The sequence below is a fragment of the Panthera onca genome, chromosome E3, assembly GCF_046562875.1.
Source record: "Panthera onca isolate mPanOnc1 chromosome E3, mPanOnc1 haplotype 2, whole genome shotgun sequence".
NCBI lineage: Eukaryota > Metazoa > Chordata > Mammalia > Carnivora > Felidae > Panthera > Panthera onca.
Genome location: NC_138354.1, coordinates 10057884 through 10084649, shown reverse-complemented (window position 1 = coordinate 10084649; position 26766 = coordinate 10057884). Strand labels below are relative to the sequence as shown.

The window sequence follows — 26766 nt, the reverse complement described above, 5'->3', positions numbered from 1 at the left end:
AGAGCATCCCTTCCCAGCTCTCTGCTGAGGCTATTATTCCATGCTTCAATTCTAGGGCTACCCTTTCTCTCCTCCATTAATACCAAAAGCCCATCTAAATTTCCTCTGATGTTAAGACCTGTTAAATGGGAGTAATAATTCCTGCCTTGGCTCCTTGAAAGGATCCACTGTGGTGATGGCTGGAATAACGCCTTTAATAAACAATTATCAGTAAATTACTCAAGGAGAGGACTCAGCAGAGCCTGCAGAATTCGCCCCCCAGCTTGGGGGACAGCACAACCTCAAAAACCGGACCCCACAAGGGCCAGGCCCCGCCCCTCGGCCCGATCCAAGGGTGGGCCCTGCACAGCGGGTCACTCCAACAGTCAGGCCCCGCCCCGCGAGACGCACCAACGGTTAAGCCCCGCCCGCGAGACGCATCGGCAGCCAGGCCCCGCCCCTCTGGACGCGCTACGGGTCCAGCCCCGCCCCGCGAGTCGCACCAACGGTCAAGCCCCGCCCGCGAGACACTCCGTCAGCCAGGTCCCGCCCTTTTGGACGCTCTGCAGGTCAAGCCCCGCCCCGCAAGGTGCCCAACGGCCAGACCCCGCCCCTAGGGACGCGCCAACGACCAGGCCCCGTGCTGTGTGCGTGCGCGGTCCCGCGGAGGCGTGCAGGCGCCCGCGTAGTTAGAGGCTGAGGTGGCAGCGGCAGTGCAGTCATGGAGCTGCTGCAGTTGCCGGAGCTGATGGGCCTGTCGCTGTTGCTCGGACTGCTGGCCTTGATGGCGACGGCGGCGGTAGCGCGGGGGTGGCTGCGCGCGGAGGAGGAGACGAGCAGCCGATCCGCCGGTTAGTGGGGCAGGGGCGGGTGGGGGCGACCCACGAGGACCATGATCCTGGCCTCCCACTGGTCCGACCTGCGGTTTGGGGGGGGGGACCCCGTGGGCCTCAGTTTCTCCTTTTGTTAAATGAGTTTCGCTTCTCGAGACGAGGTGCCGGCTCGCCGGGCTGGTCGCGCCCCTTCGGGAGGACTAGTTACAGCGTCGGTCCGGCGCTGCCACTTTCTCGGTGGCCGAGGATGAGGCGCTGTCCCGCCGAGCCCCAGCGTCTCCCCGGGGTTGCCGTGAGAGCCCCCGTAAACTCTCTCGAGCGCGCTGCTTGTTCGTTATTCTAGGAAAATAGGGAAGGGTGAGGGTAGACGGGCACCATTTGTAAGTACTCCGACTCATTCCCCGACATGAGCAACGTTTATTGAAGTATATACATACTATCGCAGTAGGTGTCGGGACTTTTCCTTTAGGAAGTACACTGCCGCGTAAGAGAAGAACATCCGAAAATGTAAGTGAAAAATACACTGTAATAGGTGTCACAGAAGAGGTCAGTCCTAGCACCAGGAAACCCAAGGGTGGGAGTGGTCAGCCCTGCTTTTTCGGTGGGGAGGGGTCAAGAAAATCTTCGCTGAGAGTAGGAAACACGTGGTGTGGGGTCTTGAAGGATACACGGTAAGAGTTTGGCCAAGGAGGGAGGAAGAGTACTGCTGGCAAAGGTTACATGCATGAAGGCAAGGAGTTCTGAAACGGCATTTGGTATGCCCTTCGGGGGGGGGGGGGGGGAGGAGGAGGACGCTTGCGGGACAAGGCTGGAGAGGGCGGGTCGTGGTGGTCTCTGTATAGGAGCCTCGGGAGTTTTTTTTTTTTTTCTGTACGAATTAAGGAGCATCTGCAGTAATCTAACACATGCCCACTTTGCAACTGATCTGATTCTCAATTAGATTAGCTATTTTTTTTTTTTTTAAGTTTATTTTGAGAGAGAGAGCGCTCCAGCAGGGGAAGAGCAGAGAGAAAGAATCCTAAGCAGGCTCCCCACTGTCGTCTCGGACCCAGACGCGGGGCCTCTGCGGGCTCGAACTCACAAACGGCAAGATCATATGACCTGAGCTCATCTCAAGAGTTGAGTGCTCAACCGACTGTGCCACCCAGCTGCCCCTAAATTAGCTATTTTATACAAAAGTGACTGGCACCATTTCTGGCACAGGACAGGTACTCCCTCAACAGGTACTGACTACCTCTCATCCTTGAGTTCCTTCTGGGAGTCCTCTGAGCCTTTAATACTCGTCTTGGGTACTCTGCTTCTCTTTTTTGTGTATATTGTCCAATTCTCACAACTTCTCTTTAAGGAAACCAAAGCCCAGAGCAATTAAATAACTTGCCCAAGCCCAGGACCACCAGGTTTGGTTGTGCACATTATTTCCTACCTAGGGATGTGTGGCCAAGGATCTGCCCCTTGTTGGCTGTGCTGTGTACCCACTGAGCTGTTCTTGCAGAGAGGGCTCCTTTTCTAACTTGCATTGAGGTGCTATGTGGACTGACAGCAAGCAGTCTCCTCAAGAGCCCTCGTGGTAGAGCTACAATCCAAACCCAGTCTGATTCCAAAGCCCTGTTTTTACTCCCATCACTCTCTCTCCTCGAGCCCGGGGCCTATCTGGTCATCTCTTGATGCTCCCTCGATTCCTGGCCAATTATAGGCGGTCAGAAATGCTTAGTGAGCGGATGGATAGATGACACGGCCCTTCCTCACAGGCCAGAAGGCAAATGGACTTCCACTTGACAAGTCCTTGAGATCCAAGAAGCAGAAACAGCATCAGCGAGTTCGCAAGGAGAAGCCACAACAACACAACTTTACTCACCGCCTCCTGGCTGCAGCACTGAAGGTACATGGGTACCCATGCTCAGCACACATATACAAAGACTCACCCCCCCACAGACTTCTCCTTTTTAGTGTTCTGTGCACATGACAGACCCTGCTGCCTCTGACCAAAATCAGTGGGGGCTGCCCCATCCTGTCCCCTCTCATTTTACCCCATCAGCAGCTTGCTGTTAATCCAGGCAACAGACTCCGTCTACCCAAGGGGTCCCTGTTCATACTTCCTGCAACCCTTCCCTTAGAGCCACAGTGGGAACATATCTTGCATGGACTTTAGCAGCAATGGCAAGTACCTGGCCACCTGTGCAGATGATCGCACCGTCCGCATCTGGAGCACCAAGGACTTCCTGCAGCGGGAGCACCGCAGCATGAGAGCCAACGTGGAGCTGGACCACGCCACCCTGGTGCGCTTCAGCCCTGACTGCAGGTGCGACAGGATGGAGCTTCAGCTGTGCCTGCAGAAGCCCAGGCTTCTGTCCTTCCCATACCTGACTTGGGATGGTGAGGGGGGACCCTGGGTCTCCCTGGGGGTGGCAGAAAGAGAACTGGACAGCTTGAGCACCGCCCGGGGCTCCCTGGAGGTCTGTGCATTTTACGCAGCAAGGAAGCAGAGAGGGGAAGGTGTGTTCCTACTTGGGAAGTACCAAAGCCTGGCTCCAGATTCGTCTTGGGAGCTGTCGTGGTTTTCCAAACCCTAGAGAGAAACTGAAAGAGCCAAAGCTGGGAGAGGCCTACCTTCTGAGGAGTAGTAAGAGGTTTTGAGCCAAGGGGTTAAGTTGCAGGGCCGGACTGGGGTACGAAGGAAGGCCCATGATTTTCCTCAGAGCCTAGCATAGGAACTGGCACACACAGGCCTCCGTGTCCAAACAAGTGAGTGCCTTGTCTGCTACTTGTCTCTAGAGCCTTCATCGTCTGGCTGGCCAACGGAGACACCCTTCGTGTCTTCAAGATGACCAAGCGAGAGGATGGAGGCTATACCTTCACGGCCACCCCAGAGGACTTCCCCAAAAAGCACAAGGCATCCGTCATCAACATCGGCATTGCCGACACAGGTAAGAGGCTTGCAGAGGACGGAGCTTACCTAAGACTAGAGGGAACAGCCCCAGTTATTGGCCGAATGAGTTAATGCTGCCTGAGAGTTATGCTCAGCCCTACTTTTGACAAAGGGACTCTGGCTCTGGGTTCCCCTGGAGTCCTGGGAGCCACAGCAGGTCCCCAGGGGAGGCAGGTAAGACCCACAGCGTTCAGCAAAATCCTAGTCTGTGGTGACCCTTGGTCCAGGAGGGGAGCATGGATACTTGGGACAGCGAGACCTTCGTAAGTGTCTGCGTAGAGGATGACATGTGGTCAGGGCCTTGACCTTGGCTCATGTCACCCTCCTGCCCTCTCAGGGAAGTTCATCATGACTGCTTCCAGTGACACAACTATCCTCATCTGGAATCTGAAAGGTCATGTGCTGTCTACCATCAACACTAACCAGATGAACAATACCCATGCTGCTATATCCCCTTGTAGCAGGTGAGGAGGGAGGGACTTGGCCTCTGGGATGGGCAGAAGGCATGGCCAGGAACAGAGCAGAGAGCCCGCTTCAGATAGTGGAAGGAGCAGACCGGATGGAATCATGCGCAGTGGGGGTACCATGTATCTTCTAGCCTGGCCATGAGGATGGACCGAGGTCATATTTTTAAAAGCACGGTGTTATTGAGGTAGAAGATGATGAACTTTCTCGGGAATGAGGTTTAGCAGGTTGGCAGAAATGAAATGCCCTCGAGATGAAGTTGTAAAGGAATCTGGTTGTGTGACAGGTTTGTGGCCTCGTGTGGCTTCACCCCGGATGTCAAAGTTTGGGAAGTCTGCTTTGGGAAAAAAGGGGACTTCCAGGAGGTTGTGCGAGCCTTTGAACTGAAGGGTCACTCGGCCGCCGTCCACTTCTTCGCTTTCTCCAATGACTCCCGCAGGTGAGTGAATCCTCTCTGATGTCTTACCAGCGGCTCCCAGCCCCTGTTGGCAACCAGGGCCTTTTTTTTGCCTATCTCTGCAGCAGCTCTGAAGTGGGTAGAGTGCCCGGCCCTCAGCAGGAAGTAGACCTAGCCGTGCACTTGGCTTCCTAGCTGGAGCCCCTAATGCTGTCCCAGTGCCCTCCCCTCCAGAGTGCACTGGGGCTCGAGCCGTGATTTTCCATGCTGCAGGATGGCCTCGGTCTCCAAGGACGGGACGTGGAAACTGTGGGACACAGATGTGGAGTACAAGAAGCAGCAGGATCCCTACTTGCTGAGGACAGGCTGCTTTGAAGAGGCGAGCACCATGCCGTGCCGCCTGGCTCTCTCCCCTGACGCCCAGGTCTTGGCCTTGGCCAGTGGCAGCAGTATTCATCTCTACAACACCCGGCGGGGTGAGAAGGAGGAGTGCTTTGAGCAGGTCCATGGGGAGTGTATCACTGACTTGTCCTTTGACATCACTGGCCGGCTTCTGGCCTCCTGTGGGGACCGGGCAGTGCGGCTTTTCCATAACACCCCTGGCCATCGGGCGGTGGTAGAAGAAATGCAGGGCCTCCTGAAGCGGGCCTCCAACGAGAGCACCCGCCAGAGGCTGCAGCAGCAGCTGACCCAGGCCCAGGAGGCTCTGAGAAGCCTGGGTGCCTTGAAGAAATGACTCTGGGCGGGTGTGGCAGGAAGGATCTGGCCTGCGCCGCGGCTGCCACTTCCTCCTCCCAGATACTCCTCAGCTGGAAGCCTCTTGAAAGGAGTATTTGGATTTTCAGTGGTGGCTCCTCTCTCCTTTCCCCCATTGAAACTCTTCTTGCCTATTTTGATCTCTCTCTTCTTGCTGGTTGTGACTCCTGGCCTTACTTGACTTCCCGGTCTAATGACCAAGGTGCTTCTCTTTCTCCTGGGCCGAAGGAATGGAATCTGTCTTCACCAGGTGCTGAGGGAAATGGACAGTTGGAGAGAGAGGACATGGCCTTTGACCTTGGGGCAACACACCCTGGTACCCAAAGGAGTTTGCAGTTGTGGAGGCAAAACCTAGGGAACCCCTGAGTACTAACCAGCAGTTTTGCAGGGGTGGGAGCCTGGGATACCCTCCAATTACAGAACTGTGGGATTGTGTCAGGGAAGGACCAGTCTTAATCCAGGTGAAGCTCCGAATTCCATCAAAAAGGAATTTAGGGATTTCATTTGGTGCCTCAGTTTTTTTTCTTGTAAAATGGAGAATAATCCTCTCTCTTGGCCTCCTTACAAAGATGTTGTTAACGTATGCACATATAAAGTCCCTAGATTTGGAAGAAAAGTGGAAAAGAGTAATAATATACGTTGTCTGTTGGCCAATCTCGTTTCTTAACTACCAGGTAAATATGGGACTCAGTACTTTGAAACTAAATGAAAAAGAAAGAAACCCGTCCCTTGGGAAGGCGAAGTTTCTGGAACTTGATTATACATTTGGCAGCTGGTTCTTTAAGTTGTGTAGAGGAATGCTAGAATTCCAAGATAGGACTCCTCTCTGCAAGGAGGTTGTATTCTATCTGAGGAGACCTCTTTTCAGTTCATCAAATATTTGAGTGCCCACTGTGGGCCCAGCACAGCACTAGCACCGGGGATGAATACGAATAGGGCGTCATCTCTGCCGTCAAGGATGGCTAAGTGGGAGAGAGGTACGCGTGGGGAGTAAGTGCTTTTTGCTAGTTCATTCATAGCTGTAGAAGGCTGTTGGGAAAGTCCCGGCAAGAGACAGAATTGGATCCAGACGGAGGCGGTGGGTCTGAAGTTGAAGGGATAGAGTTGGTAAGAGGTGAGGCATTTACAAGTTCAGCTGCTTGGATTTGAGAATGCTTGGGTGTGGGAGAAGGGAAATGAGGCTCTAGGACGACTTGCGTCTTGGCAAAATTTATCCATCCGAAATCCCTGTCTTGCCCTCGGTCCCTGCGATGGGGGCCTCCCCTAGACATCCCTTTGAACAAGGCACAACCTTGGAGTTCTCTCTTGTTACTCCCTTTTTTGTTAATCCTTCCGGCCCACTGGCACTATTGCCATCCACTCCATCAGAAAATTCTTTTGGTTCTACTCCAGATTATGTCCTGAATCTGCTTTTCTCCATCTTTTCTGTTAACCATCCTGGTCCTAGCCACTGGCACCTACTGGACTACGATAATCCAGCCTTCTCGTTGGTCTCCCTGCTTCTTCTCTTGCCTCGTTTACATCACTTCCCTGCATCCCACAGTGATCTTTGAAAGTGTAAACCAGATCACATTGTTCCCAAGCAAAAGCCTTCCAAAGGCTTCCTATCGCACCTGGAATAAAATCCAAGATTCTCATCATGGCCTTTAAGGTCCTGTGTAATCTGGCTTCTTCCTTCCTCTGTGAACCTCTTACCCCTCTCCCAACCACCCCAAACTTGCTGCTGTTATTTGACCAGGCCAAGTTATTTCCTGCCCCAAGTGGAACCTGTGCCCGTGCTGTTCCTCTGCTTCGAAGCATTTTTCCTGTTGGTAACGCAGTTCTCTGTTTCAGTTACACTTCGGAGAGACCCTCCCTGGCCACCCAGTCTGAAGTAGCCCTTTCCACCAATCCTGTCACTCCTGTCACGTTAGCTCATTTTATTTCTTTTGTATGACTTTATCTGATCCGAAATGATCTCCTTTGAATATTTGTTTGCTTCAGGGGTTTCAGCTTAAATGCTTTAGGATGTCGAGTAGGAAACGCAAATGCATGAATTGGGCCACAGTTGCCTGGGTGTAAGACAGTGGGAGATCCTGGGAACTGAAGTGATCTCCAGAAGACACGTGTCCTGGCGGCGGGGGGGCTGTTACTTCTTATTCGGGAATCCCACAGAAGTTGCCTGTTTCAGAGAAGCTAGAAGTTGGCGACTTATTATAAAAAGACAAAAATGAAACACTGTGGACCAGACAAAACACTAATGTGGGCCAGATGCAGCCCACCAATCTCTCATTGGCAGCTTCTGGATTGTTCATTAGCCCACGGGAATGTGAGCTCCACAAGGGCAGAATCTTTGTCTACCTTGTTTGCTCGGTATCCCAAGCACAATACCGGGAACAGAGTAAGCGCTCGGTAAATATTGAAGTCGAATTGGGGGCAGTTAACAGATATTTCTGTACCCTCTGTGTGCACCCTTCTGCTCTCAATTTCCATTGCAGTTTTATGCTCCTGATAAGACTTCTGATTGATAATGCTGTGCACATGGGTCCTGGTGAATATTTGCTTTCAGACGGTCAGAAGAATGAAGCTAAAACACTTCTTTGCATATCTGTTTGGCTCCGGCTTTACTCTCACTGTATATCCAGGAGAGAAGTGACCCGAATATGTTGAGTTACTGAAGTCAGAAGTCTTTGGTTCCAGGTTCGTCTGGGTCACTTACTGACAACCCTTGAGCAGATAGATCACTTGGCCTGTCTGAGTTTGTTTCCTCATCTGTAAAATGGGAATAAATCCTGTGCAAAGGGCCTTGCAGGGCTGTGAGTTTCTAATGAGATCAGTGAAGTCCTACAAAAAAGAACACTGAGGCTTCCTGAGGACACTGCTCCTCTCACTAAACATGAGGCTGCTTCTCTCGTAAGCATGGAGAAGGTATCTGGATATTAACATAGAGCAGAGGCCGCCGTGGTTTTGTTTGATCAAAAATGTGTGTGTGTGTGTGTGAAGGCGGTGTTAATATTTTAGTAGTACTATTTGAACTTCTGTGGGTTTGCAATTTTTCAAAATAAAAAACTGGGGAAATCTTTAAAATGTATATAGCCTATTTTTATCAGTCATCAAAAATAGAAAAAAAGTGTAAACCACAAAAGTCCACATTTAGAGATCTATGAATAGTCTTGGTCAATTTCTATCAGGGTAAGAAGGATCCTCAATATTTAAGATTGTTCTGTAGCTGGAGATGACAGGAGGCGAGTAGAAAGCAGACACTGTCGTGATGAGTCCTCAGTGATAGTAGGTTATCTCAGCGTTAGAGAGACTGAACGTTGCCCCAAATTGGCCGCGTACCTAGAAACTTAATAATTTGGGGATTCATGTGCTTCTCTACACAATTCCAGTAACAGTCTTCTTGGCGAACAAGGCTTGGTGTCATACCCAAGTTTTGAGGCTGAGGCGCACTGATGGGCACGGGTTGGTGTTTGCAGAATCAGCCACAGCAACCGAAAGCGTGATTCATACATACGACCGTAGTGTGTCTTCTGAGATTGTGAGTGCATTTCCAAGGCTTCATTTCTTCAAGCTGCCAACTCATTCCAGAATTCGGGGCAGTTGGAAAACGAACACGGTTTCCACTTGCTTTCCGTTCTGTATGCATACCTAGTTTTGAGTCTATTTGCCTTTTCCCCATCACATCAGTAGTGGCTCACGTTGAGCGCTAAGCATTTATTCCCCCATCAAACCACTCGTTTTTGCCGCAGTTATTCTCCTGGTAACCGCATCTTAGTTTTTATTTGGTGAAAACGACTTCCCTGACTCTTAATCCACATGATTTGTAGGGGATAGACACAGACTCTCTATGGTGGGCATATAACCAATCATCAGATCCCTGGATTTTGCCAGATCTTTGGAAAAGTGATACCTTTCATTTTCTGCAGGGATTGCTTCGTAAGTAGGATGTAAGCTTATGACCATGTGCGTAGTCCTGCCCAAGAAGGAAGCTAGCACAGGAAAGCAGGGCCAAAGATGTGGAGACCATGTGCTGAGGTTGCTGATGAGACTGCCGGATCCAGACACACCTGAGGTTTCTACTACTGGACTTGTCAGTTGTAGGAACCAACAAATCCCTTACTTACAAGTCCATTTGAATTGGGATACTCCCTGGAACCGAAAGAGCCTTAACATCAGTATTATTAGAGTGTTGAAGTAAATTGCCCGAGGCACATAATAAATGGCACACTCAGAGATGTTTCAGTTTCGGCCTATCTGGTACTAAAGTACGTGTCTTTAGTCATCAGGCGCACCCCCCCACCCCCAACATTTGTGAAATCAGAGGCAAGAATGCAAATGGAGAACCACATGCCAGGTCTTAATGTTTAAAAGTTGTAAATCAAGCTGAGCCCAAATCTGTTCCACCCTCCTACCTTGACATAACATACTGAAAGGCCAAGTTTGAATTTGGAGTTCTCAGAGTCCAGTCTCTGCCACAGTGTGGTGTCACAGCTGGCCATCCAGTGGTCCAGGCCTCTCCTCTTCCCACCTGGTTCTTTGCCACATTGCGAGGGAACCCCAGCACATGCCTCCCAAGCGCCCTGTCGCTGCAAACCACCGTCCCTTGGCCACCCAGGACTTGGGCCCTAGGGTGTGCGCCATGGGGCAGCACTGCCTTTGTGAAAATGGACCTGGAGAGAGGCTCCTGTAGGCATCAGAAGCGGGCTTGGGTCACTTTGGACAGGGATTCCAAGGTCTAAGGTCTAACCTCAACTGTCGTCTGATGCGTGAAGTGAGGACACAAGCTCTGGGTGTCTACGTTTCCCTGGCCCCACAAACCTGTGCCCCGTGGGCAGGGGCACGGCAGGAGGAGGCCACGACAGGTTCCCCAGAAGGCATCCTCTTTGCCCACACCTGACGCTGTTACCCACGCTTGGTTTTTTGCCTACGGTTTCAAGTTCACCCACCTAAGCTCTCCTTAACCCATCAGAAAGGAGATGGGTTTATTGTGTGTTCCCAGGGGGTTCAGCCGAGTATGTCTCAGAGTACTTCTAGAAGTTCTGGATATGTGGAAGCAACCCTGTATATTTTCTTAACAGGTACCTGTGGGCTGATGACTGGCTCTCCAGTCTCCCCTTTAAGTTCTTCCAAGTATCCCAGAGAGCAGCTGCAGGCGGGGTACCCGTGTGGGAGCCTCTTCCACCTCGATCATTCCTCCATCACGTCCCAGGATCGAGCCAACGGGAAGGAAGCCATGTGGGGAGCTGAGCACCCCAGCTTTCTCTAACAAACCGAGAGAGCTTTTCCTCCTCCTGTTGTTGGCTGCTGTCATGGCAACCTGGGCGCTCAGCTTCTCACTCAGACGTCTCAAGCTGCTCACTGGCTGGTCACATATGCTAGCTGAGTAGGGTTTTCTGTTTTTGTAAAAATCTCAGTTAAATGTACTGAATATCCTCTCTTACCCTGCAATTCCTTTAATTTTCCTCTCTAATGGCAGCTTTCTGCCACAGATGACACAGGTTGGAGAATAGTGACTACCATTCCCACAGTACGTCTTATGGTCCAGACACCATTCCAGTGGCTGTGCTGCTAACAACTCATTCCTCCCTCCCAGCAGTTCTGAGATAGGTACTGTTAGAAGTTCCAGATCACAAACGGTGAATCTATAGCATTGCCAGAGTCGCTGAGGAAACACATGGCCGAGCTGGGATTCAAACCCACGGAGTCTGGGTCCAGAGCTCATGTTCTGAAAAGTTCTCAAGCTGCGGCAGGTGTCAGAATCACCGGAGGCTGGGATATAACAACAAAGGCCCGGGTCCTATCCTGCTTCACCAGGCCTGGGCCTCTGCGTTCTTTATTAGCTCCCAGGTGATTCGGATACCAAAGTTTGGGAAGCACTGCACTGTGCTATCCTGCCTTCATTTGGAATGTTCTTCATACAGGACTGCCTTGCCCAGGGTGTGTCCTGTCCCTACAGGTGAGTGTTCTCTCGCTTGTGCCCAGTGGTCATCCAGGGGCCCTCTCCGGCTATCCTTCCGTTGCTTGGCACCAGAAATCCTCCAGCTGACCACACGGGCCATCACCTTAGCTGGCTCAGGAGTTTGTCTTTGGAAACTGCTTTCCTCTCATTACCTCAGACTAACTTGAATGGCTCCTCATTGTTTTCACAAACCTTCACATTCCTTCATCCCTGCCCCACATCGTGTTGTTATTTATCTGTGCTCTGGGCCCAAGGGAGAGCCAGTCAGTTGAATAAAAGATCTTCGACCTCCCTGGAACCTTCCCCAATTGCCCCAGCGCCTCAAGATCCCTGAGTGCCCACCTGGGTGCTCGTTCTGGACACCTCCCTTCAGAAGTGGCCTTTCCAGCAGGACCCACGGATCCCGAAGCCTTTAACCAGCCTGTGATTTGGGGCACATCCTTTAAACTCCCAAGAACCTGGGAGGGTCAGGAACAGACGTGTCTTGTAGGTTTTTACAGCACATAATACAGGGAGAGGTTAAGGCGGAGTTCTCATCCATCCATGGGATGGCTGGCTGTCACATCCCAGGGACTCCTCGCTCCCTCTCCCTGGCCCCAGCCCCACCCTCATCCTGACCACTCTCCCGGGGGCTGTGGGGCCTTCCCACTGCCTGCAACCAGTGCCTCGGGAGCATCGAGGAAACCAGCTGCTTTGCTGAACTTTTTGTGATACTTGAAGCTTTGAGTAGTGTCCGCTGCATGGATGTGTTTTCATAATTACAGCTGCTCCAGCAAAGTCATGTTTCAGAGAGTAAGGTCTTGGAAAAAGGTGCATAAAGTTTTGGTTCCGTGTGGTCTGTTTTCTACGAGTGTGCATTTCTTTTCCAAAACCAGTAAGGCCATCATGTGATACATTGAAAGTATTCACAGTAAACTCTCATGACATTTTCTCATTCATTTCAGAGAAGCTCTTGTGAGGTAGCAATTATCCCCATGTTGCAGATGGAAAAACTGAGGTTTGTTGAGGTTAAATGGCAAGTAAGAATTCAACCCCGGGACGGAGTGTAGGGTTCAAGCTTGTTCTTAATGTTACCCCACACTGTCTCTGATCTTGCCATCCAGAGGCAAGTTCCTTGAGGACGGGGACTTTATAGTTTCAGGAGTCTGTCTTGCACCTCTTTCTATTCTTAGCATACCCATGCAAGTGAGCACACAGTTGGCACTTCATATTTGTTGGCCAACACGATGAACACATAGACTTATTGCTCAACAGTTAATGAGCTCACTATGGCCTCCGCTTACCCCATCCACCATGCAACTGTGTTGCCAATGGAAAGCATTCCATTACTTGCTGGGATGACATCTTGTGAGTTCACACACTGGAGTGTGATTCTTCCAGGGACTAATGACTCCCGAGTGAGGAGATCACTAAAGCTCTAGCACCAGAAGGTCAAACCCTGGGGTTTGGAGGCTATAGCCACCCTAAGCATCTACCAGGACTTCAGTTCACCTCCATCACGTGCAGACAATTTGAACTCAAGGCACAAGCTACTAGCTACCAAGAAGCCTTCACCCCCATGCAGTAAGGGTGGGGTGGGGGTAGCTGCAATCCACCAGACCCCTCATACCTGCTTGCTCCCCTGCTCTTAAGACTTTCTGGAATCCCTGGAACCCAGAACCATCATCTCCTACTGATTCTGGGGGATCAGCTGATGGGAGCAAGGCTGGGGGGGCTCATTCCGCATCAGTGACAAAACATCCAGAGGCCGCCGTGATGTTGCAGGATTCAGCAACCCATTCCTTGCTGCTTGCTGGACAGCATGATCGCTTTTCCCTCTGTCCACTAAAAGGTCCCCCTTCTCATCTTCTATCATGTCTTTCAGATCCAGCTAATTTAGCAGATCTTAAATGAATGCCAAGTCCTCTGCCTTGGCATTTACAGGTTGCAAAACAATTTTTAGGTAGGGACATAGACATGTACACAAACTGTCCCCATGTAGCCAGTGGATTTGATGGTCCAGGCATGTTTCAGTGGTTTTGGGAGCCCAGAGGCAGGGAAAACAGCGACCATCACAACAAACCCGAAGTGAAAGAGATGTTGATGACAGGTGACGATGACTGGTCTCTGGTCCCTGAGTGCGTAGTTCACCCTAACAACGTGGCCTCTGCCCTGCATACCTCATAAGCCTTTTGTGATCTGAAGCCCAGGGCAAAGGTGAATTTCTTGATGTGCCACACCCCAAGTTTGCCCACTATGGCAGAGATTGCCACATCCTTCTCTTTCTCTTGGATACAAGGTTAGGCAATTCCCAGCCTCTCTTGCAATTAGGTGATGCCGTGTGATGAGTCCTAGAATGTGTGCAGAGTGATCTGTTGAGTCTGGGACTGTCTCTAGAAACCCTCCTGTGGTTCTCCGTGTTCTCGCTTCCCTTTTCTGCTCCATGGGAGCAGAGGATTCAGTGGAGACTGCCGAGGATGTAGATGGATGAGTCAGTAGATGGAGGGAAACTGGGCCCCTGAACGACTCTGTGGAGCAGATTCTCCCTGACCCCAGCATTGTACTGTGACCACGAAAAAGAAATAAATTTATGTTGTGTTAAAGGCATGGAATGTGCGGGGTTGTTTGTTACAACAGCTAGCCTGTCCTGATTAGTACACTTAGTACAGAATGAAGAGGGCCTTACATTTATGGAGGAAAGAAAAAGTTGAGAGGGGCTGTTTACAAGAGTTTAGGGTAGTGACAGCTTCTCATTGGCTGAGTACATCGGCTGGGCTGGGCAAAGAGAGCTGCCTTCCTGCTGGGCTATGTAAAGTAAACTTCCTCCCTTTTTTTTTTTCATGTTTTTATTTATTTTTGAGAGAGAGAGATAGAGCAAGTGGGAGAGAGGCAGAAAGAGAGGGAGACACAGAATCTCAAGCAGGCTCCAGGCTCTGAGCTGTCAGCACAGAGCCTGATGTGGGGCTCGAACCCACGAACTGTGAGATCATGACTTGAGCCGAAGTTGGACGCCCAACTGAACTGAGCCACCTAGGCACCCCCCGCCCCGGCTCCATTTTTAATGATGTTTCCTTTATTTATTTTCACACTACGTTATTATTAAAAGACAGAGCAACCAGAATATCTCTTCAGTTACTCCTGTGATACGATTCGTAATAAGAGATACATATTTCGGTCTTCAATCATGGCTCGTGGCTCACAGCTCCCATGCCCTTGTAATTTTCTAAGTGATTAGAGCAATAGGGGCAACTTTTGTTATAATATTTAGGGTTTCTTTGTGGCTCCAGAAATACCTCCATTATTCCTTATGCCACTGCCCTGCCTGAGGGTGTGTCCTATCTCTACAGGTGAGTGGAAGTCACAACAGAGGCTGGAGAAGAAAACAGAACAGGCCCACTCGGAGAGGCAGGTGGAAAACCGGGCAGACCCAGGATCAGGAGGGTGGTAAGGAGAGCTCCTTCCCTCTTTTTTTCTTCTTTCATTCCTTCCAGACTTAGTTGCTGAGACTTCTACGGGCTGTGTGTGAAGTACACAAGATGTTTCATTCCTGTGGCTGTAGGGAAAAGGCAGGCCTGGCTGTACATGCCTAGGTTAAAATCCCAAAGAGTATTTTTGTTTGCTTATTTTTAAGGTAAGGAGAATATTTAAATAAAAATAAACAAACAGATTTTATACAAAATCTATACTTATATATCTATATATCTATATCTATATCTATTGTGTGTGTATATAGTATATACATACATACATACATACATACATACACAAACAGGTTAGAGCTCACTACTCAACCTTGCATGTTCTTTCTGAACTGGGCCCCACTTTGACTTCCAAACTGGGCTATACATACGATCACCTTTTAAAAAGTACATTTGCCTCTGATATGGACGAATCTCTATGCTGTGGTAGAATAATGGCCTCCTCAGAGATGCCCACATCCTATTCCCTGGAACCTGTGAATTTGCTAGGTTACATGCTGTCTTAGTTTGGGCTGCTATAACAAAGCACCATAAGCTAGGTGGCTAAAACAACAGAAATTTATTTCTTATAGTTCTGGAGGATGGGATGGCTAAGCATGATCAAGGTGCTGGCAGATTTGATGTCTGCTGAGAACATGCCTGCTGTTTTATAAATGACCATCATCTTGTATCCTCACATGGCAGAAAGTGAGCAAAGGAGCTCTCTGAGGTCCTTTTTTAAAAAAGTTTATTTATTTATTTTGAGAGAGAGAGAGGGAGGGGCAGAAAGAGAGGGAGAGAGAGAATCCCGTGCAGGCTCCGCATGGTCAGCGTGGAGCCCGATGTGGGGTTCAGTCTCATGAACCATGAAATCATGAGTTGGACACTTAACTGACTGAGCCACCCAGGTGCCCCTGAGTTCTCTTTTATAGGGTCACAAATATCATTCGTGAGGGGTCTACTCTTAGGACCTAATCACCTCCCAAAGGCCCTACCTCCCAACACCATCAGGAGAGTGGGGAGGTGGAGGACTTTAGCATAAGAATTTTGTAGGGACACATGCCAAAGGGGAATTAAAGTAGCAGGTGGAATTACAGATTGCTAATCAACTGGCTTTAAAATAGGGAGATTATCCTGGATTATCTGGGTGGGCTCAATGTAACACAGGGATACAACATCTTTAAAAGTGGAAGAGCAAGGCAGAAGGGAAAATCAGAGAGACAGCAGCAAGGGAAGGACTCAACCTGATACTGCTGGGTTTTGAAGATGGAGGAAAGAGCCATGAACCAAGAAAAGTGGGCAGCTTCTAGAAGCTGGAAAAAGAAAGGAAACAGATTCTCCTTCAGAGCCTGTAGGAAGGAATGTACTTTAATCTTAGGCTAGTGAGATCCATGTGAGACTTCTGATTCTACAAGACAATACACTTGTGGGACTTTCACAACCCACTTATCTCAATAGACAAATCATCCAAACAGAAACAGTGGCTTTGAATGACACATTGGACCAGATGGATTTAATGGATATATTCAGAACATTCCATCCTAAAACAGCAAAATATACATTCTTTTCAAGTGCACGTGAAACATTCTCCAGAATAGGTAACATATGACGCCACAAAACAAGTCTCAACAAATTCAAGATCAAAGTAATTCCATGAATTTTTCCTGACCACAATGCTATGAAACCAGAAATCAACTGCAAGAAACAATCTGGAAAGAGCATAAATATATGGAGGTTAAATAATTGCTACTAAACAATAAATGGGTCAAACAAAAAAAAAAAAAAAGAGGAAATTTAAAAAAATACATGGAGACAAATGAAATTGAAAACATCCAAAAATCTTTGGGATGCATCAAAAGCTATTCTAGGAGGGACGTTTATAGCAATACAGGTCTGCCTCAAGAAGCAAGAAAAATACCAACCTAACATTACACTTAAAGGAGCTATAAAAAGAAGAAGAAGAAAAAAACCCAAAACCAGTAGAAGGAAGGAAATTATAATAAAGATTATAGCAGAAATAAAATAATTAGAAATTAAAAAAAAAAAAAACAACACCAGAACAGATCAATGAAACTAGGAGCTGGTTCTTTGAAAAGATCAACAAAATTGTAAACCTTTAGCCAGACTCATCAAAAAAAAAAAAAAAAGAAAAGAAAAGAAAAAGAAAAACAAATACAAAAAGGGAAGCAAGAGAGAGAGAGGACTCAAAGAAACAAAATCAGAAATGAAAGAGGAGAAATAACAACTGAGACCATAGAAATACAAAGGATCATAAGAGAATATTATGAAAAATTATACCGGAAAATTGGACCACCTGGAAGAAATGGATAAATTTCTAGAAACATATAACCTACCGAAATTGAACGAGGAAGAAATAGAAAATTTGAACAGACCAATTACCTGCAATGAAATTGAATCACTAATCAAAAAATTCCCAACAAATAAAAGTCCAAGACCAGGTGGCTTCCCAGGTGAATTCTACCAAACATTTAAAGAGTTAATACCTATTCTTCTCAAAGTATTCCAAAAAATGGAAAAGGAGAGCTTCCAAAGTTATTCTGGGATGCCTACACTACCCTCATACCAAAACCAGATAAACACACTACAAAAAAGGAAAAGAAAACAGTAGGCCAATATTTCTGATGGGTATAGATGCAAAAATCCTCAACAAAACGTTAGCAAACCAAATTGAACAATACATTAAAAAAAAAAAATCATTCACCATGATTAAGTGGGATTTATTCCCAGAGTGCAAGGGTAGTTCAATATTTGCAAATCAACCAATGTGATACATCACAACAAGAGAAAGGATAGACACCATATGATAATTTAAATATATGCAGAAAAAGCATTTGACAAAGTATAACATCCATTTATGACAAAAGCCTTCAGCAAAGCAGGTCTAAAGGGAACATACCTCGGGGCGCCTGGGTGGCTCAGTCGGTTGAGCGGCCGACTTCAGCTCAGGTCACGATCTCGCGGTCCATGAGTTCGAGCCCCGCGTCGGGCTCTGTGCTGACTGCTCAGAGCCTGGAGCCTGTTTCAGATTCTGTGTCTCCCTCTCTCTGACCCTCCCCCGTTCATGCTCTGTCTCTCTCTGTCTCAAAAATAAATAAACGTTAAAAAAAAAAAATAAAGGGAACACCTCAACATAATAAAGGCCACATATGAAAAACCCACAGAGGACATCATACTCAATGGTGAAAACCTGAGAGCTATCCCCCTAAGATCAGGAATAAGACAGGGGTGTCCACTCTCACCACTTTCATTCAACATAGTACTGGAAGTCCTAGCCACAGCAATCAGACAAGAAAAAGAAATAAAAAGCATCCAAATGGGCAAGGAAGAAGCAAAACTTCACTGTTTGCAGATGATATGATACTATATGTAGAAAACTTGACTCCAAAAAAAAAAAAAAAAAAAAAAAAAAACAACTATTAGAACGGATAAATGAATTCAGTAAGGTCACAGGATACAAAATCAGTGTACAGAATTCCATTGCATTTCTATACACTAATAATAAAGCAATAGAAAGGGAAATTAAGAAAGCAATCCCATTTACAATTGCACTGAAAATAATCACACACATAGAAATAAACTTAACCAAGAAGGTTAAAGACCTGTATTCTGAAAATTATAAAACACTGATGAAAGAAATTGAAGATAACACACACACAAAAATGGAAAGATAGGGGCACCTGGGTGACTCAGTTAGTTAAGTGTCCGACTTTGGCTCAGGTCATGATCTTGCTGTTCATGGGTTCAGACCAGGCGTTGTCAGCTATGCTGACAGCTCAGAGCCAGAAGCCTGCTTCAAATTCTGTGTCTCCTTCTCTCTCTGCCCCTCCCCTGCTCTCTCTTTCTCTCAAAAATAAATAAACATTTAAAAAATGGAAAGATATTCCATACTCATGTATTGGAAGAACAAATATTGTTAAAATGTACATCTACCTAAAGAATTGTACAGATTTAGGGGTGCCTGGATGGCTCACTCCTTTAAGTGTCTGACTTTGGCTCAGATCATGATCTCACAGTTCACAAATTTGAGCCCTGCGTTGGTCTCTGTGCTGACAGCTCAGAGCCTGGAGCCTGCTTTGGATTCTGTGTCTCCCACTCTCTCTGCCCTTCCCCAGCTCACACACTCTCTCTCTCTCTCTCAAATATAAATAAACATTAAAATTTTTTTTAAAGAAATCTACAGATTTAATGTAATTCCTATCAAAATACCGACAGCATTTTTCACAGAACTAGAATAATCGTACAATTTGTATGGTACCACAAGAGACTCCAAATAGCCAAACAATCTTGAAAAAGAAACGAAGCTGGAGGTATCACAATTCCAAATTTCAAGTTATACTACAAAGCTGCAGCAATGAAAACAGTATGGTGTTGGCACAGAAATGGACACATAGATCAATGGAACAAGATAGAAAGTCCAGAAACAAACCCACAATTATATGGTCAATTAATCTTCAACAAAAGAGTCAAGAATATGCAGTGGGAAAAAGACAATCTCTTCAACAAATAGTGTTGGAAAAACTAGACAGCTACATGAAAAAGAATGAAATTGGACCACTTTCTTACACCAAAAATAAACTCAGAATTGGGGCACCTGGGTGGCTCAGTCAGGTAAGTCTCTGACTTCGGCTCAGGTCATGATCTCACAGTTTGTGAGTTCCAGCCCTTCGTTAGGCTCTGTGCTGACAGCTCAGAGCCTGGAGCCTGCTTCAGATTCTGTGTCTTCCTCTCTCTCTGCCCCTCCCCTGCTCATACTCTGTCTCTCTCTGTCTCTCAAAATAATAAATAAACATTTAAAAAATCAAACAAAAGTAAACTCAAAATGGATTGAAACCTGAAACTATAAAAATCCTTGAAGAGAGGCATGCCTGGATGGCTCAGTTGGTTAAGCATCAGACTCTTGATTTAGGCTTGGGTCATGATCTCACGATTCATGGGTTCGAGCCCCATGTCAGGTTCTGTGCTGACAGGGTGGAGCCTGCTTGGGATTCTCTCCCTCTCTGCCCCCCAGCCCCCGCTGTGTCTCTCACACAACAAATCAATAAACTTTAAACAATTTTCAAAAAAAAAAAAAAAATCCTTGAAGAGAGCACAGGCTGTGATCTCTCTGACATAAGCTACAGCAACATTTTTCTAGGTATGTCTCCTTAGGCAAAGGAAATAAAAGCAAAAATAAACTATTGGGACTACATCAAAATAAGAAGCTTCTGCACAACAAAGGAAACAACAAAACTAAAAGACAACCTACTGAATGGGAGAAAATATTTGCAAATGACACATCTGATAAAGGGTTAGTATCCAAAATGCATAAAGAACCAAGTAATCCAATTTTAAAATAGGCAGGAGACGTGAGCAGACATTTCTCCAAAGAAGACATACAGATGGCCAACATCACTCATCATCAGGGAAATGTAAGTCAAAACTACAATGAGATGTCACCTCACACCTGTCAGAATGGCCAAAATCAACAACACAAGAAACAACAGGTGTTGGCAAGGATGTGGAGAAAAAGGAACTCTTGCACATTATTGGTGGGAATAGAAACTGGTGCAGCCATTCTGGAAAATAATACAGATGTTCCTCAAAAAATGAAAAATAGAACTACCCTGTGATCCAGTAATCACACAACTGGGTATTTACCCAAACAATACAAAAACACTAATTCAAAGGGACACATGCACCTTGATGTTTATAGCATCATTATTTACATATAGCCAAGATATGGAAGAAGCCCAAGTGTCCACTGATTGACGAATGAATAAAGAAGATGCTATATATGTATATGTATATATATCATACACGTACATATATATATCATACATATATATATATGATATATATCATATATATAATGGAATATTATTCAGCTATAAAAAAGAAAGAAGTCTTGCCATTTGTAATGACATGGATGGAGCTAGAGTATAATGTTAAGCAAAATAACTCCGTCAGAGAAAGACAAATACCAAATGATTTTACTCACAGGTGGAATTTAGGAAAGCAAGTGAACAAAGGGAAAAGAGAGACAAACCAAGAAACAGGTTCTTAACTATGGGGGGACAAACTGCTGGTTACCAGAAGGGAGGTTGGTAGGGGATGGGTGAAGTAGATGATGGGGATTAACGAATACACTTATCATGGGGGAAAAAGAAAAGACAATACACTTACGCTATTTAAGCCAGGAAGTTTGTTGTCATTTGCCACCACTGCAACAGAAAACAAATACAATGGTATATTAGGTAAAATCAAATCAAAGTAGAATATAATGCATAGAGTGTGCTATAATTTGTGTGGAAAAACAAAGGAATATGTATTTTTGTATGTGTGTTCATAACTGTGTGGACCAGTAGCTCTCAATCTTGGCCATACTTTAGAGGGATCTGGAAAGCTTACCAAACAAGCCCCGATGTCCAGGCTGCAGACTCTCAAATCAGTATCTCTGGAGGGGGGGTGGGGACTGGGGTGTGTGTGTGTGGAGAGTAGGCTTCAATACATGTTGAAACTTCCCAGGTGCATCCAGGTTGAGACCATGGGTGTAGACTGTCTCTGGAAGGTGAGGCAGTGAGGAACAGGGTGACCACAAGGTGACTGTAGGAAGGGAGGGGCTTGCTTTATTGTTTTAACCTTTGAACTTCACTGCATATGTTTACAAAAATGTTTTATTATAGACAGTTTCAGAGTATAATGAAAGGAGGGAGAACAGGATCACGAACCCCACGTACCCATCACCCAGCTTCAAAATTACTAACATCATTGTAACCTTTTAATTTTCCAGCAGGTGGATGTGTTATATATTAAGATAAATATAATGAGAATAAAATACATGTACCCAAGCTGTATCACAGAACTACGGAGATTAAAACCTTGGGGACAGGGTCCAGGGATCTGCATTTTAACAAGTTTCTTGAGAGGGGGGAGGGGAGGAGTAGTCATCACAGTTGGGGGCAGCACTGGACCCTCTCTGCCTCTGTCTAGCCCTCACTGGCTGTATTCTTTTTTCTTTTCTGTTTTTTTTTTTTTTTTTTAATGGGCTCTGGCCAGTTTTTTGTTTTTTTTTTTTTTAGTATCTGTTTATTTTGAGAGAGAGAGAGAGAGCTCACATGCATACACACAAGCAGGGAAGGGGCAGAGAGGGCGAGAGAAAATCCCAAGCAGGCTCTGCAGTGTCGACGCAGAGCCCGACGTGGGGCTCAAGCCCACAAACCGCCAGGTCGTGACCTGAGCCGAAACCAAGAGTCAGGCGCGTAACCACTGAGCCACCCAGGCGCCCTGGCCGGTTTTATTAAAGAGAAATTTTGTGTGATTGGCTTTTCACCAGTCCCTTCTGGCATGCTTCTAATGATGTCAGAATCACCTGGATCAGTGATAGCCAGCGTGCAAGCTCCCGTATTTCCCACAAGCCGTGCCCAACTCAGCATTGTTGCCGCCGTCGTTTTGGCCAACGTGGCACAGTGTTCTTTTTCAGGTTTCCTCAAGGCTGGGCAGTTGTTGGCGAGGGTGACCAGTTCCACTTCGCCATGCCTGATCATTTTCGGTCAGCTCGTACCCTGGCAAGTACATTCCACTTTCCATAACGAGCTGGAGCCTAGAGCTGATTGACTCCAGTGACTTTTTCATCTCCTTTGCAGCCACCGTCTTCCTGCCTTAGGTGCGGCCGGCCCCAACCAAGAGCCGCCACCAGGATGGCCGGGAGAGAGAAAGGAGAGCGCTCCCACGGTGCGAAGCTCCTCACTGCTGGCTGTACTCTTGTTTCTCACTTCCTGGCACTGCTCGTTAGCAATGCATGAGGGACCCACCGCCTGTGAATATTTTAAAGTCCTTCTTGAACCTTCCATTTTTAGCCCATACAACCTCTCAAGGAATTCCAGTTCACTGTCCCAGCTTACAAAGGCATGGGGAGTCCTTCACAAGCACTCCTAGGTTTCCCTTATGCCTCAGGACTGGTTCTTGGGCCTCTGTGGCCTTGTAGGGGAGTACAGCTGCAAAGTGCCTTTCACAGAAAGACCACCCTGATCCTGGTCCTCTGTCTTCTCTCTCAACAGGGCTTTTAACACAACCCAAGATGGAGGGAAGGGAGAAGAACTCCAGCATAGTTCAGGCTCTTCCTCCTCGAGGCCTGTCTTCAAACAGGTTCTCGCAGATACCAGCATGGGAGATGGGCACTCAGGGTTCTAGGCTGGAACCATGGGCATCACCAGGTTCCTCGGGCCCTGTCCTCCACTGAAGCAGCCTGGTGAGGATCTCAGCTTTCCAGAAGGTAAAATAAAAGGAGGGGGCCGACAGAGGTGAACCCAGTGCCCTCGGGGTCCGAGAAAGGGTGGGATTACATGCTTCGAGGACCACAGTGGAGGAGGTGAGTCTTGAGAGGTGGGCATTTCAAAAGGAGGGCGGTAAGCAGGTTCAGAGAGAGAGAGAGAGCGACCTTGCTCAGGGGAGAGGCGGTGTGAGTCATCGCACAGAGCTGGGAATGTGCGACGTCTGTGCAGGGAACGGGGAACACGTCTTGTTTAGCTGGAACTAAGTACAGGCAGAGCAGTGGCACTGGAAACTGAAAAGCATCTCTGCCTGCAAGGCACTTTGTACTTTCCCAAGTTCATCCACTCTCCCACCTCACCAGATCCTCAGTACAACCCTGTGAGGTACAGAGCCGTCGTTAGCGAACTCACTTCACAGAAAAGTAAAACAAAAACTCGGACGAAACTGGGATTCAGAGTGGTTAGGTGACTATGGCAAAGCCATGACACAAGTGTGTGGCTGAGCTGGGATTCTGGCCCCAGCTTCTCTCTCCTAGCATTCTTGTTTCCCTGTGACCAAGGTCATATCGGGGGGCCTGAGTAATGCCACAGTGTAAGTTTGCACTGAGGCAATGGGGAGCCACAGAAAGGATTTTAGAAGAGCCACAGTCGTCGCGAGTGTGCTGGGCCGTAGGTACGTGTGCTGGTTGAGGGAGCCTGAGTGCTGCGGTGGGGCTATGTCACTCTGACAGGGAAAGTGGGGTGCTCTACAGGTCACGTGGACAGGGCAGAGAGGGAGGACATGGTGGATGGTGGGCCCTGAAGAGAGTCTGCTGGGAAAGAATGGCATTCATTCATTCATTCATTCATTCATTCATTCATTCATTCTCCATCACTCTTTAGTAAGTACATCTCCTGTCATAAGTGTCGTGCTAGGCATTAGGGATGTAATGGTGGACTTGAGCATGGGGTCCCCACCCTCACAGGGCTGATGCTCCAGGGGATAGCAGATAATAAAGAGCAAATGAGGGGCACCTGGGTGGCTCAGTCAGCTAAGCATCTGACTTCGGTTCAGGTCATGATCTCACAGTTCATGAGTTCGAGTCCCGTGTCAGACTGTGCTGACAGCTCAGAGCCTGGAGCCTGCTTCAGATGCTGTGTCTGCCTCTCTCTCTCTGCCCCTCCCCTGCTCTCTCTCTTTCTCTTGCTCCATCTCTCTCAAAAATGAATAAATGTTTAAAAAGTAAATAAAGACCAAATGAACAAGAACTTCAAATTGTGGTTAAGCATAGGATCTTTGGGAACATATGAGGGATGACGTACACCCAGTGTCCTGTGGTCCTCAGGGTGGCTTCTCTTGCCTGTCCTGGAAGTCCCTGCTGCTGAGTGTAATGCAGACTGTATTCAGGGTCCTGCGGGGATTCAGGGAAGGGAGGCATCCTTCCTCCTACTCAGAGTGACCTGGGGAAGGCTTCATGGAAGAGGATGCATTGAGGTGGGGTATTCATTCAACAAATATGTAATGAGCACCTACTGAGTCCCAGGCTCTGTTTCATTTTATTTTATTCTTTTTTTTAAAAAAGATTTTATTTTTAAGTAATCTCTACACCCAACATGGGGCTCGAACTCATGACCCCAAGATCAAGACTCGCATGCCGTACCGACTGAGTCAGCCAAGTGCCCTCAGTCTCTTGTTTTAGATGCTACTAGGGGTAATCAGTGAACATAACAAAACAGACCATGTTGCTACCTTCACAGAACTACTGAAAGGAAGGATAGATAATAAGCAAGATAGACAAGTAAAATAGTGTTTCAGGTGGTGATGCATGCTCTGGAGAAAAACCAATTGTGGAAGGGGGATACAGAGTGTGCCAGGGGAATGGATACTGCATTCTTCCACAGGTGGCTAAGAAAGGCTGCATGGAGAAGATAACATTTGAGTAAAGAACTGAAGGATGTGGGAGAATGAGCCATGAAATATATATGGTATGGGTGTTTCAGGTAAAGGGACCTGCAGTGCAAAGGCCCTGAGGCAGGAACTTTGCTGGATGTTTTCAGATGAGCAAAGAAGGCCAGTGTCGTTGGAGCAGAGACAGCAAAGGGTAGAATTATAGGAGAGGAAGTCAGAGAGTTAGTGAGAGGAGGCCTGGGGACAGATGGGGCATTGCAGGCCACCGTAGTGGCTTTTACTCTGAGAGAGGAAGTCACTGTCTTGAATGCAAGTTGCCCAAGGCAGAGGTCTGGGCTGACTCATCTCTGCATCCTCCTCAGCAGCTGGCACAGGGCTTGCACCTAAAAAATGTCAATGTGTGATTTTTTTTTTTTTTTTTTAGAAAAGGATGTCAACAGAGGGCATTTGTGTGGCCTGTGGGGAGTAGTTGGTAGGTACTCACTTTAATCATCCTCTTATGCAGGAAGAGTCCCAGTGGAGATGAGGTGGGGGAATGTAGGGCTAGGTGCACAAATGTGGGCAGGAAAAGGGAGCTCACTGGGTCTTCGGAGCAGGGGATGGCCTGAGGAAGGTGGCGGACTGGCAGGGGGGGCTGGAGGAGAGAGGGGCACAGAAGGCTAGAGCTGCTAGAGGGAGTAGCAGCCTTGGAGTGGAGAGAAGCAATAGGTGAGAAACGTCAGCTGGAAGACTGGCCAGGACTTGGACAAGGGTGAGAGAGGAGTTAGACATGACTGTCAGGAGTTGAGCTGTGTGTTTAGACCAGGGGGACCTCCGAACGGGATTGGAGAATTCTAGGGAGCTGTCCTCTTCCACGGCACTTGCCATGCTCTGCCTCGTTTTATGTTCTTACCGCTTTCCTTATCCTCACCTCAAGGGCAGCGAGTGTGTCTTACTCATCTTGGCATCACAGTGTCCTATATGCCATAGGGCATATAACAGGTGCTCAGGCAGCACTTAGATTGAATTATTTTGGATCATTTGGGCTTGAGAAACAGATGTGCCACCTTTCATTCCACTAGTTCTAGAATCATCCCTTCCCTTCACATGCTGCTTCAGCTCTTCCACTCCTCAGTCAGGCAGCCGTTATTCGTGGGCTTCTCATTAGCAAGACAGCATATGCTTATCAAGCCATGATGTTAGTTGATCATGAAAGGCTGAACATAGTCAGGCTGTGTCAAGTTCAGAGTTAGCGAGGCATTTCTCTGGGGCACACAGAAGGAAGTTTCTTTAGCGGTGAGAGAAGTAGCCACTACCAACCAATCAACTCAAACGGTCACCTGCTTCCTTCATGTCTCCTGAGGCAGCTACTATAGGACCCTCCCATTAATACTGCAGGCATCAATAAATGCCTGTTGGGGGGTGGGGTAGGGAGAGCAAGGGAGCTATACTCAAAACTAAACATTCACCCGAACTTATTGAACATGTTCTACAATGTCTGTGGACACAGGCCTCGGAGCAATTGCATGTACCCTATTTCCAGAGGTCAGCTTCAAGGTTATATTTTCCCAGAAGCCTCTAGACACCCTTCCTGTAGATTAGGGCTGTTATAGCATCTTGAACTTCCTTAAGCCTATCATTTATAAAATGACATTTGAAATGACTGCTTTCCGGTCTACGGGTTTTTCTAAACTGGAAGCTCTGAAGGCAAAACCCCAGATTTTCGTTCTCTGCATTGAGCACAGAGCCCTGTACAAGGCAGGCACCATTCAGTTAATGATTGCAGAATTAAATAAGGCAGTGATGTGGCATGCTAGGTGAAACCCGAGAATATCGGGGAAGGTTTCCCTGAGTTTGAGCTGGAGGTTAAACGAGTAAGTAGTTAATCAGGTAAA

At 47.4% G+C, this 26766-nt stretch overlaps 1 protein-coding gene, 1 long non-coding RNA gene and 1 pseudogene across 4 annotated transcripts; 2 read left to right on the top strand and 1 right to left on the bottom strand.

The window, feature by feature from the left end:
• The first annotated feature begins 572 nt into the window (after positions 1–572).
• On the top strand, positions 573–10619 carry TBL2 (transducin beta like 2). Of its 3 annotated transcripts, none has more exons than XM_078439875.2 (8): positions 573–830; positions 2561–2691; positions 2927–3111; positions 3585–3736; positions 4076–4202; positions 4490–4642; positions 4874–5076; positions 10417–10619. In XM_078439875.2, exons 1-8 carry the CDS (start codon positions 701–703, stop codon positions 10602–10604), a joined length of 1269 nt encoding a protein of 422 aa, XP_078296001.1. In that variant the 5' UTR covers positions 573–700; the 3' UTR covers positions 10605–10619. The 3 variants fall into 3 exon arrangements, with proteins under 3 accessions (XP_078296001.1, XP_078296002.1, XP_060505190.1); XM_078439876.2 differs by lacking the exon at positions 10417–10619 and adding an exon at positions 9265–9580; XM_060649207.3 differs by lacking the exon at positions 10417–10619 and having other exon boundaries at positions 4874–8422.
• A 3955-nt stretch (positions 10620–14574) lies between these two features.
• On the top strand, positions 14575–24252 carry LOC145713255 (uncharacterized). The gene is made up of 2 exons (XR_014136297.1): positions 14575–14720; positions 22792–24252. It is a non-coding gene; the product is annotated as an uncharacterized LOC145713255 (long non-coding RNA).
• On the bottom strand, positions 21846–22643 carry LOC132688790 (large ribosomal subunit protein eL30 pseudogene; annotated as a pseudogene).
• Positions 24253–26766: the final 2514 nt, after the last annotated feature.

Coding starts and splice junctions, on each gene's coding strand:
- TBL2 (XM_060649207.3), top strand. CDS start 701: ATGGAGCTGCTGCAGTTGCCGGAGCTGATGGGCCTGTCGCTGTTGCTC. Junction 2,692..2,926: donor TCCTGGCTGCAGCACTGAAG/GTACATGGGTAC, acceptor CCCTTCCCTTAG/AGCCACAGTGGGAACATATC. Junction 3,112..3,584: donor CGCTTCAGCCCTGACTGCAG/GTGCGACAGGAT, acceptor ACTTGTCTCTAG/AGCCTTCATCGTCTGGCTGG.